The sequence below is a fragment of the Chiloscyllium plagiosum genome, chromosome 15 (assembly GCF_004010195.1).
Source record: "Chiloscyllium plagiosum isolate BGI_BamShark_2017 chromosome 15, ASM401019v2, whole genome shotgun sequence".
Classification (NCBI taxonomy): Eukaryota; Metazoa; Chordata; class Chondrichthyes; order Orectolobiformes; family Hemiscylliidae; genus Chiloscyllium; species Chiloscyllium plagiosum.
Window position 1 is genome coordinate 3,524,938 of NC_057724.1, and position 11,756 is coordinate 3,536,693.

Below are 11,756 nucleotides of genomic sequence, written 5' to 3' on the forward strand. Positions count from 1 at the left end.
GGAGAGATAAATGAGAGGAGGGTGGGGGTGGGGAGAAAGTAGCATAGAGTACAATAGGTGAGTGGGGGTGGGAATGAAGGTGATAGGTCAGGGAGGTGGGTGGGGTAAAGTAGCAAAGAGTACAATGGGTGAATGGGGGTGGGATGAAGGTGATAGGTCAGAGAGGAGGGTGGAGTGGATAGGTGGAAAAGAAGATAGGCAGGTAGGACAAGTCATGGGGACGGTGCTGAGCTGGAAGTTTGGAATTGGGGTGAGGTGGGGGAAGGGGAAATGATGCCCTCGGCATCAATGTGGACTTCACCAGCCTGAACTGCTGTGCTTTTCCAGCACCACTCTACTCCTGAAAAAGAGTAATATCAAGCAGAAAATGAAACATATCAAGAAAGAATTGACAAGTTGGGTCTCTCTTCCATTGAAAAGGAACGGCTGACTTGTTGAAAGTACTTAAACGTTTGGTTCAGTACATACAGAGAGAATGCTTCCTTGTGTGGGGTCGAGTGTAACTCTAGGCCGCTAATATAAGATAGTCACCAAGAAATCCGACGAAGCTTCTGTCTCAGAGATGCATGAGAATGTGGAACTCACCGCCGCAGGGAGTGATGATTGAAGTGAATAATATTGATGCAATTAAGTGGGAAGTCAGAAAAACACAGGAGGGAGAGGGTTTAGAGAGTTACAATATTAGATTTACTTGAGGAAAGATTTGATTGCATTGAATCGCCTGTGGATGTGCTGTACATTCTGTATAATTCTACATAATACCATAACTGACTCCTAAGCATAACTAAATTATGCCATTACAAAATCCTACCGTAACCAAATCCAGCTGTCAATGGAGCTTTCTTGCTCTGCTGTGAGACTGGGTGCCGTAACCTGGTAACAAGCCCTGCAATGAATGAATGAAGATGATCTGTTAATAAAGTATTGTTAGATACACCGGCAGCTATGTGGAAATGAATGAATTGTGATGGCACAATTAACCCTTCCTTGCTGATTACAATGCCCCTATCCTCACCAACACTGGAATAGTCATTGCGTGTAGCCACTGCTAACAATGTCCCTCATTGATTGGTTTTGTCACTGAGAGATCAGTATTGTGAGTGGGGTTACTGCCAGTTAATGCCCACTTTGAGTCTACCTTGTTCCTATTAAAAAGTGGGTGAAGGTCTTGCTGTAGTTGCTGGAAATGGGATTGTGATATACTTTATCCAAAATTAGAGGGAGATTCTCCTGACACAAGTGAAAGGCAGTGTGTGAGCAGAATTTTATGGGTTTTGAAGAGATTCCCCCCTCATGCTTCTAAACTCTAAATTCTAAAATTGACACAGCATAAAGTAGGATCAGAGTGGGAGGGGATCATGGGTGGAGGGAGATATAAGGGAGTGACCAAAGCTGATCATATCTGATGGATAGAATGGGGCTTGCAATACATGTCAGAAAACAAGGTTAAAAGGTTTGTCTTATTGATGGTCTCAAGCTGTTGGTGCAGCAGAAGAGGAGGTACCTTCCATCTCTGACTCTTCCCTTCCCTTCCTCGGCATTGCTGTCTCCACGTCTGGGGATAGGCTGGTCACCAGTATCCACTATAAACTCACCAACTCCACAATTATGTTGACTTCACATCCTTACACCCTGTTTCCTGTAAAGAATCTATTCCATTCTCCCAGTTCCTCTGTCTCCATTGCATCTGTTCTGATGATGCCAGTTACTATAAGGGAGTCTCCGAAATGTCCACCTTCTTCCTCAGCCGAGGATTTCCCAGCAACACTGTTGACAGGCTCTCAGTCAGGTACAACCTATCTCTCACATTTCGGCCCTCAACCCCTCACTTCCCTACTGCAAAAGCAATAGGGTCCCCCTTGTCCTCACCTACCATCCCACCAGCATTCACATCCAGAGGATCATTAGCCACCATTTCTAACACCTCTAGTGAGATGCCACCACTAGACACTTATTCTCCACCCCTCCCTTGTCAGCGTTATGTAGGGACTGCTTCCTCTGGAACACCCTGCTCCACTCTTCCCTTATTCCCAACAGCTTCACCCACAGGCTCATGGCATCTTCCCTTGCAACCTCAGAAGGTGTAACACCTGTCTGTTTACTTCGCCTCTCCTCAGTATCTAACAGCTCAAACAAACTTTCCAGGTGAAGCAGTGCTTTACCTGCACTTCACACAATCTAGGCAGCATCCGAGGACAGGCAAAATCGACGTTTCGGGCAAAAGCCCTTCATCAGGAATAAAGGCAGAGAGCCTGAAGCGTGGAGAGATAAGCTAGAGGAGGGTGGGGCTGGGGAGAGAGTGGCATAGAGTGGCCCCGGCATCGGGCATAAGCCCTTCTTCATGAATGAGGAGGGTTTGCCAAGCAGGCTAAGATCAAAGGTAGGGAGGAGGGACTTGCGGGAGGGGCGTTGGGAATGCGATAGATGGAAGGAGGTTAAGGTGAGGGTGATAGGCCGGAGAGGGGATATCGCCGACATTGCTATTTCCCTCCCTTCCCCATTATCTAATGGCTGTAAGACAGGGTTCTTTCTGGTGGGACAGCTGCCAAACAATATTTCTTCCTGCGGGGTGGGGGTTTTGCCTGGTCAAAACCCCACTTCCCTACCCCCACAACCACCCACCTCCTTACTCCTACACTTCCTATCCACCACCACAGAAGTCAGTCTTGAATGCAGCATATTCCTGACTGTGTGTTATTGGATTTATTCCAATCCACCAAACATATTCCGGATTATATCATGTCATACTGTGTGACACATCCTACCCCAGGTATTCTCTCACGTGTCACACCTTTCACTCAGTGTAATCATAGAGTCACTCAGACAAACAGCATAGAAACAGGCCCTTCAGCCCACCATGTCTGTGCTGACCAACAGACACCAAACTAAACTAATCCCATTTACTTGCACTTGGTCCAGAGCCTATTATACTCTGGCAATTTGGTCTTAGAAATGCCAGCCATGGGGAAGAGATTCTCACAATCTACACTGTCCGTGCCTCTCATAATTTTGTACATGTCAGTCAGAACCCCCTCAGCCTTCTCTGCTCCAGGGAAAACAAATCCAGCCTATCCAGTCTCTCCTCATAACTGAGACTTTCCATTCCAGGCAACTTCCTGGTGAATGTCCTCTGCCTCTCCTCCAGTTCAATCACATTCTTCCTATAGTATGGTGACCAGAACTGTGCTCTGTAGCCTAACCAATGTCTTATAAAATTGTAACAAGACGTCCTTGCTCCTATATTCCACTCCCCAGCTAAACAAGGCCTTCATCCCATTTTCTGGATCAGTGGTCCTTTATTCCTGATGAAGGGCTTTTGCCCGAAACGTCGATTTTGCCTGTCCTCGGATGCTGCCTGAATTGCTGTGCTCTTCCAGCACCACTGATCCAGAATCTGGTTTCCCGCATCTGCAGTCATTGTTTTTACCTTCACACAATCTAGTCTACTGCATTCGTTGCTCACAATGTGGTCTCCTCTACATGGGGGAAATGAAGCATAGACTGGGTGACTGCTTCACAGAATGCCTATGCTCTATCTGCAAAAAAGACCCTGAGCTTTCAGTTTCTTGTCACTTCAACACACCATCTCTGTTTCAGGCTTGCTGCAGAGTCTAGTGAAGCTCAGTGCCAGCTGGAAGAACAACACCTCATTTCCACTGGGGAACCCTGCAGCCTTTTGGACTCATTATCATGTCCAATAACTTTAGGGCTTGAACTCTCCCAAGTCCTTACCCCAACCCCCACACACCAGTACTTGTTATCACAGTCTGCTATTATACGCAACCCATTGTTAGTCACTAACAGTCTCCATTAACAGCTATTCACCCTCCCAGCCAGATTGTTACCCACTCCTTTCTCTAACCAACTGTTCTTCTCTCTATCTGGGTTCTATCCTCACCTAACATTTACTCCTTACCCCGTCCCCCACCCTATCTTCTGAATATAAACTGACATCTTCCTTGCTAACATCAATCCTGTCAAAGGATTACATAGCCCGAAACATTAAGTGATTTCTCTCCACAGATGCTACCAGACCTGCTGAGCTTTTCCAGCAATTTCTGTTTTTGTTAAGCAGCTTCCAGCTGTGGAACCCATGATCCATTGTGAAGGTCAAGTGAGGTTAAGCTCGAAAGTGTCATTGGTGTCATCAAATCAGCATTAATGTTGATACTGGCCAATACCTAACTGCTCTGCATACACCTAATATTTATTCACCCCATATCTACCTGCTTTACCGACACTCAATGGATATTCACCCAATATCTGCCTGATCTGCATACACCCTACAGATATTCACCCAATACCTACCAGCTCTGCATACCTGTACATCCATTGGATATTCGTTAAGTACATGCAAACAACTTAACTGAATGGTGTACAGTTTGATTCTCACCCAGATTGTGCACTCACACCCTACTTTGGAGCTCTGAGGGTACTTGTAATGCCCCAAAGCAGATACTAACCAACCATATTTCACACTAAGTCTGGATAACTACGCGCAGACCACAGAGTTAGGTACCTGCTGCCACAGTAACCAGTGTTTGTAAGTTAACATGTATTCAGTGCTGTTACTGTGTCTCACTTGACATTGTACATCTCCACTATTTGAAAACAAAGTAGCAAGGAGACTTACTCAATCAAGCCTGATCTCTAATCTGGTAACCCCCTCTGCTGACCCCTACTCCTCTTGACTCTCCTCCAGGCCAGGCCATACCTGCTGCATTGTGCTGGTGATAGTTGATCAGTTCTGGAATCGAATTGAAGGGGTGTTTCTCTGCAAGGTAGTATTGGTTGGATGGTGTCACACACACTGTGTAGTGTTTGACTTTTCCACTCTGATCCCTGAAGTATAGCAGAGAGCACAGCATGAAGTTAGCTGCAATACTTTAGTTTCATTTCAGTCAAAAGATGTTACTAATACCAGTTCCAACACTTATATCACAAGTATTCAGGAGCGTGATAGAATACTTCCTATTTGCCTGGATGGGTGCAGCTCCAACAACACTCAAGGAGCTTGACACACCCAGGACAAAGCAGCCCGCTTGATTGGTATCACATCCACAAGCATTCACTCCCTCCACCACCAACACTCAGTAGCAGCAGTGTGTACCATCTACAAGATGCACTGCAGAAATTCACCAAGACTCCTTTGACAGTACCTTCCAAATCTTCCTTCTCGAAGGACAAGGACAAGAGATATATGGAAACGCTACCACCTGAAAGTTCCCCTCCAAACCACTCATCAGCCTGACTTGGAAATATATCATTGTTCCTTCACTGTCACTGGGTCAAAATCCTGGAACTCCCTCATTAACAGATTTGTTGGTCTACCTCCAGCACATGGACTGCAGGGGTTCAAGAACGCAGCTCACCACAACCTTCTCAAGGGCAAGTCGGGTTAGGCAGCCTAAATGCTACCCAGCCAGTGAACCCCATGTCTCATTAACGAATAAGAAAAGGAAATGTAAGTCTTTCTGTAAACTGTTAACTGGTTATGGGTTCATCATCCAATAAAAACACTTCCTCTTTATTTATTGCATCTACCCTCTTCTAGGTTTTGAACAAGTCTGTCCAGAACTGCCTCTGTTCAGCAGAATGCAAACCCAGCCTCTTCAAACAACTGAAGTTTTTCATTGCTGATAGTGGACCAGCAGATCACTTCTGTACCCCCTCCAAGCCTTGATCTCCTTTCTGAGGCATTCTGCTCAGGATTGATCACAACACTCTCAGTTGAGGCTGAACTAATGTTTTAAGATTAGATTAGACTAGGTTCCCTACAGTGTCGAAACAGGCCCTTCAGCCCAACAAGTCCACACCGACCCTCTGAAGATTAACCCACCCAGACCCATTTCCCTCTGACTAATGCACCTAACACTGTGGACAATTTAGCATGGCCAATTCACCTGACCTGCACATCTTTGGACTGTGGGAGGTAACCGGAGCACCCGGAGGAAACCCACGCAGACACGGGGAGAACGTGCAAACTCCACACAGACAGTCGCCCAAGGCTGGATTCAAAACTGAGACCCTGGTGCTGTGAGGCAGCAGTGTTAACCACTGAGCCACCGTGCCACTCCAATAGATATATAGAAGTCTTTCATGAGTTCAGAAAAATACTGAAGCACTCAACATATCAGAGAGCATTTGTGGACAGTGAAAGGGTGTTAATGTTTTGTGTCAATTGTCTTTCTTCAGAGGATCAGAGGATAGAAATGTAACAGTTTTGAACATGTAAAGAGAGGGGAAGAATGAAAGGGAAAATCTACCAGCTGAGAGATTAATGGACAAGCAATGTTATGGTACAGAAGGCACTGGGTGTGTTAGATGGTTACAGGGTAGAGGATTACAGAGTAGCTAGGAAAGAAATTTAAAAAATGGACTGAGAAGAGCAAGGAGGGGGTATGAAAAAGCCTTGGCAGGAAGGGTTAGGGAAAACACAAAGGCATGTACGTGAGGAATAAGAGAATGATCAGAGACACTGTAGGGCTGATCAGGGATAGTGGAGAGAACTTATGCCTGGAGTCTGAAGAGGTAGGGGAGGCCCTAAATGAGTTTTTTTGCTTCAGTATTCACTGGAGAGAGGAATCTTGTTGATAATGAGAACACCATGGACCAGGTGTATAGGCTTGAACAGATGGATATTAAGAAAGTGGATGTGCTGGAAATTCTGGGAAGCATCAAGATAGCTAAGTCCCCAGGGCCAGACCAGATGTATCCACGGTTACTCCAGGAAGCGAGGAATGAAATTGCTGCGCCCCTGGCGATGATCTTTGCATCCTCACTCTCTATAGGAGTAGCATCGGATGATTGGAGGGAGGCGAATGTTGTTTCACTGTTCAAGAAAGAGAATGAGGAAATCCTGGGAATTACAGACCAATCAGTCTTACGTCTGTGGTAAGCAAGGTATTGGAAAGGATTCTGAGAGATAGGACTTATGACTATTTGGAAAAACATAGTTTGATTAAAGATAGTCAGCATGGCCTTGTGAGGGGCAGGTCATGCCTCACAAGCTTTCTTGCTTTCTTCGAGGATGTGACGAGACAAGTTGACAAAGGTTGAACAGTGGATGTGATGTGTGTGGATTTCAGTAAGGCACTTATAAGGTTCCCCACAGTAAGCTCATTCAGAAAATTAGGAAGTATGGGATACAGGGAAATTTGGCTGGCTGGATACAGAATTGGCTGCCTGAAAGAAGACAGTGAGTGTTAGTGGATGGAAAGTATTCCGCCTGGAGGTTGGTGACCAGCAGTGTCCCGCAGGGCTCTGTTCTTGGACCTCTGCTGTTTGTAGTTTTTATAAGTGACTTGGATGAAGAAGTGGAAGGGTGGCTTAGTAAGTTTGCCGATGACACAAAGTCAATGGTGTTGTAGATGGTGTGGAGGGTTGTTGCAGGCTACAATAAGACATTGACAGGATGCACAGCTGGGCTGAGCAGTGGCAGATGGAGTTCAACCTGGATAAATGCGAAGGTCAAATTTTAATGCTGAATACAGGCTTAAGTCAGGATTCTTGGCAGTGTGGAGGAACAGTGGGATCTTGGGGTCCACGTACATAGGTCTCTCAAAGTTGCCACCCAAGTTGTTAGGGTTGCTAAGATGACGTATGGTGTTTTGGCTTTCATTAACAGCAGGATTAAGTCTAAGAGCTATGAGGTTTTGCTGCAGCTCTATAAAATCCTGGTTAGACACACTGGAATATTGTGTCCAGTTCTGGTTGCCTCATTATAGGAAGGATGTAGATGCTTTAGAGAGGGTGCAGAGGATATTTACCAGGATGCTGCCTGGATTGGAGGGCTTGTCTTATGAAGAAAGGTTGAGTGAGCTGGGGTTTTTCACACTGGAGGGAAGAAGGAAGAGAGGTGACTTAATAGAGGTGTAAAGGTGACTGGATAGAGGTGTACAAGGGAATGAGAGGCATAAGTAGAGTAGATGACTTTTCCCCAGGGCAGAAACGGTTGTCATAAGGGGTCATAATTTTGAGGTGATTGGAGGAAGGTATAGGGGAAATGTCAGAGGTAGGTTCTTTACGCAGAGAGTGTTGGGTGCATGGAACGGTAGTAGAGTCAGAGACATGAGGGACATTTAAGCAACTGCTGGACAAGCACAAGGATGGCAGTAAATTGAGGGATGTATAGGTTAGGTTGATCTTAGATTAAGATAAATGCTTGGCACAACATTGTGGGCCGAAAGGCCTGTACTGTGCAGTACTGTTCTATGTTGTATGTTCTATGGTTGTAGAAACGAAACAAGAAAGATTTGTTCAAAGTGGGTATGAATGGCAGAAAAAGGAACTGTTGTATCTGTAACATGTAAAGCAAGAGTATAACTGGGCAGCACAGTGGCACAGTGGTTAGCACTGCTACCTCACAGCGCCAGAGACCTGGGTTCAATTCCCGCCTCAGGCAACTGTCTGTGTGGAGTTTGCACATTCTCCCCTTGTCTGCATAGGTTTCCTCTGGGTGCTCCGGTTTCCTCCCATAGTCCAAAAATGTACAGGTTTAGTGAATTGGCCATGCCAAATTGCCTGTAGTGTTAGGTGTAGGGGAATGGATCTGGGTGGGTTGCTGTTCGGAAAGTAATCTAAATAAAAACTGATTAATTTTTTAAAAAATGGTGTGGCAGAGTTCACAGTCTGAAGTTGTTGAACTCAATGTTGAGTGCAAAAGGTTGTAAAGTGATCTAACTGGGAGATAATATGCTGTTCCTCGAGCTACAGTGGTATAGAATAGACTGGATTGGCAATTTATTGTCACTTGTATTTATGAAAATACAGTGCGATGTGTATTAATCACAACAATTCAGTGCCATTTCAAATTATAAAAGTAAATAATTGTGATGAAGATTAGATTCCCTACAGTGTGGAAACAGGCCCTTCAGCCCAACAAGTCCACATCCCGACCTCTGAAGAGTAGCCCATCCCAACTAATGCACCTAACAATGATGGACAATTTAGCATGGCCAATTCACCTAACCTGCACATCTTTGGACTGTGGGAGGAAACCGGAGCAAACCCACACAGACAAGGGGAGAATGTGCAAACTCCACACAGACACTCGCCCAAGGCTGGAATTGAACATGGGACCCTGGTGCTGTGAGGCAGCAGTTCTAGCCACTGAGCCACTGTTCATCTTCTGTTCCCTCCACAGCAATCCGGGTTTATGGAGTGGCTACAGGATGCCGCCACCGAAACTGCCCCTAAGGCCACTAATGCAAGGATTTTCAGACCAGACCCACCATGCTGCCACCGCCAAGGCCTACACTGAAGCCATAGCCAGGAGGGACAAGCCGGACCCAGCAAGTCGCTGATGCTGAAGCCATCGTTCAGGCCGTCACCACTTCAGTTGCTGCCCAAAGCTGCCACATTACTGCCATAGCCATGAGGAACGAATTAGAACCCCCATGCCACCACTGCTATAGCCACCTTTGAAACTACTACCAGAAAGATCGGACCAGACCCACAGACAACGAAGCCCTTGTCAAAGCTGCAGCCACTACGGTCACGAGGAATAGACATCCAGTTCCACCATGCTGCAGGACCTTGCAACCACAGCCACAGAAAAGAAGAAAAGGTGAATTTCGATACAAAACAGTAATAAAGGGATGAAGAAACAAAACAAAACAAAAAAAGAACAAATAAGATTGTGGCCGGCCAGGTGAGAGGAGCATATGGGCTCAGAGGCTGAACACTTCTTACGCTGCCACCATCTTGAGATGCTGCAGATAGTGCTGCAGACTGAGGACAAATTATCATTGTGAGAGAAAATGGAGAATTCAAAGGACAGGTCATTGCAAAATTGGCTTTATGCTTGTGACAGAGGAGACAAAACTGTATTTGCTGCTTATGAAATGGTCTTCTTTCCACTGGGGAGATCAAATATGGACTGTGTAACTGTCTTGTCAAACACTTCCACTCAGTTCACAAGCAAGCATTTAATTGCCCCCAATTCTAATTCTCCACCCTACTTTCGTGCTGATGTTCTCCATTCTTGGCCTGCTACAGCGTTCTACGGGAGCTCAACACAATCTCCAAGAACGGCACCTCAGCTTTCTATTTGATGCTAAATTCAAGACTCAACACTGTATCCAACAATTTCAGATTCAACTTCTGCCACCTTCATTTTGTTTCTTTTTTTTTCAATTTTGTTTATTCTTGCTTTTCACAATTTTTGCTTTTGGACAAAGTTGATCATAATTCTGCCATTCATGCTCACCCTCTGCATTACAACAATTACCTTGCCTTGTGCTTTGTGTACCACAGACTCTTTCATCACTAATCTCTCATGCCCTCCACACTACCACAGAGCTTCCCTATTGGTTTTTCTCCCCATCCCCCTCCCCCTCCCACTTGCTCAAAGCCTGTTACATTTCTATCCTTACTTCAGTTCTGAGGAAAGTTCCTCAGCTTGAAACGTTACCTCTGATTCTATCTGCCCGTGTACTGCCTGACCTCCTGACCTTTTCAGGATTTTCTGTCTTTATTTCCAACCTCCAGTGTCCTCAGTATGTTGTTTAACTATAATTTCCTTGGTGTTGTGCACTAGGCCTTTATTAACAAAGCACAAAATCCTGTACATTTTTGAAATGAACAATTATCCTATCACATTCAAAGATTTGTGAACATACGCTCCCAGATCTTTTTGCTCCAACCCCAGTTTAAATCTCACTGTGGTGTTGTTATAGTGGATATTCCCAAGATGGCACAATGTCTAAACTGAGCTGAGGACTGCTGTTGTTATTGTTGCTATGCAGTCAGGAGTTTGTGGACAGGGGAGCATATGAACAAATTGAATCTAGTCTGCCATTCAACAAGATCGTGGCTAATCAGATTTTAATCTCAATGATAATCACTCACCCTCTTGGTAATCAAGAATCTGTCTACCTCTACCTTTAAAATATTTAAAGATTCTGCATCCACTACCTTTCGAGAAAGGAAACTTCAAAGACTCACAACCCACTGAGAGAATAAAAAGTTTTTTCATTTCTGTTTTAAATGGGTGACCCCCTATTTTAAACTCTGATCCCTGGTTCTAGATTCTCCCACAAGAGGAAATATCCTTTTAACATCCATCATCTCAAGTTCCCTCAGGATCTTTGGGCAACGTGGTGAGAACTTCTGCTTCACAACCTGAGGGACCTGGGTAACTGTCTGTGTGGAGTTTGCACATTCTCCCTGTGTCTGTGTGGGTTTCCTCCCATGGTCCAAAGATGTGCAGGTTGGATTGGCCATGCTAAATTGTCCCATCGTGCCCAGGGATGTGTAGGCAAGGTGGATCAGTCATGGTTAGTGCAGAATAGGGTGGGATACCCTTTCAATGGGCCAAATGGCCTCTATCTCAATGGCTAAATGCCTCCATCTGCACTGTAGGGATTCTGTGCTCTTATATGTTATACATTAAAGACATCTCAGAGACAATGACCAGACTACTCCAGCTCCTAGGCATCATGGTAGCGCACAAACTTACTACCGCACTGAAAAAGCTCCTGATGAATTTAAAGGACCCAGTACCAGTAGCCAGCAGAACAAACATCATATACATGTACCCAGACTACACCTCCTCTCACCCTGCCCCCTGTAAAAACGCCATCCCATATTCCCAATTCCTTCATCTCTGCCGCATCTGCTCCCAGGAGGACCAGTTCCAATACTGTACAACCCAGATGGCCTCCTTCTTCAAGGACCGCAATTTCCCCCCAGATGTGATCGACGACGCCCTCCACCGCATCTCCTCCACTTCCCGCTCCTCCGCCCTTGAGCCC

The 11,756-nt window shown here is 45.5% G+C and overlaps 1 protein-coding gene across 3 annotated transcripts in view; it reads right to left on the reverse strand.

Moving 5' to 3' along the window:
- The window catches only part of btk (Bruton agammaglobulinemia tyrosine kinase), a 127,255-nt gene that overhangs the window by 20,214 nt on the left and 95,285 nt on the right, over positions 1 to 11,756 (reverse strand). For all 3 annotated transcript variants that reach the window (XM_043704297.1, XM_043704298.1, XM_043704296.1), the window contains exons 11-12: positions 4,715 to 4,842; positions 812 to 886 (exon numbers count right to left, since the gene is read on the reverse strand). In XM_043704297.1, the coding sequence (XP_043560232.1) occupies positions 812 to 886; positions 4,715 to 4,842 (203 nt within the window). The remainder of the gene's footprint in view (positions 1 to 811; positions 887 to 4,714; positions 4,843 to 11,756) is intronic.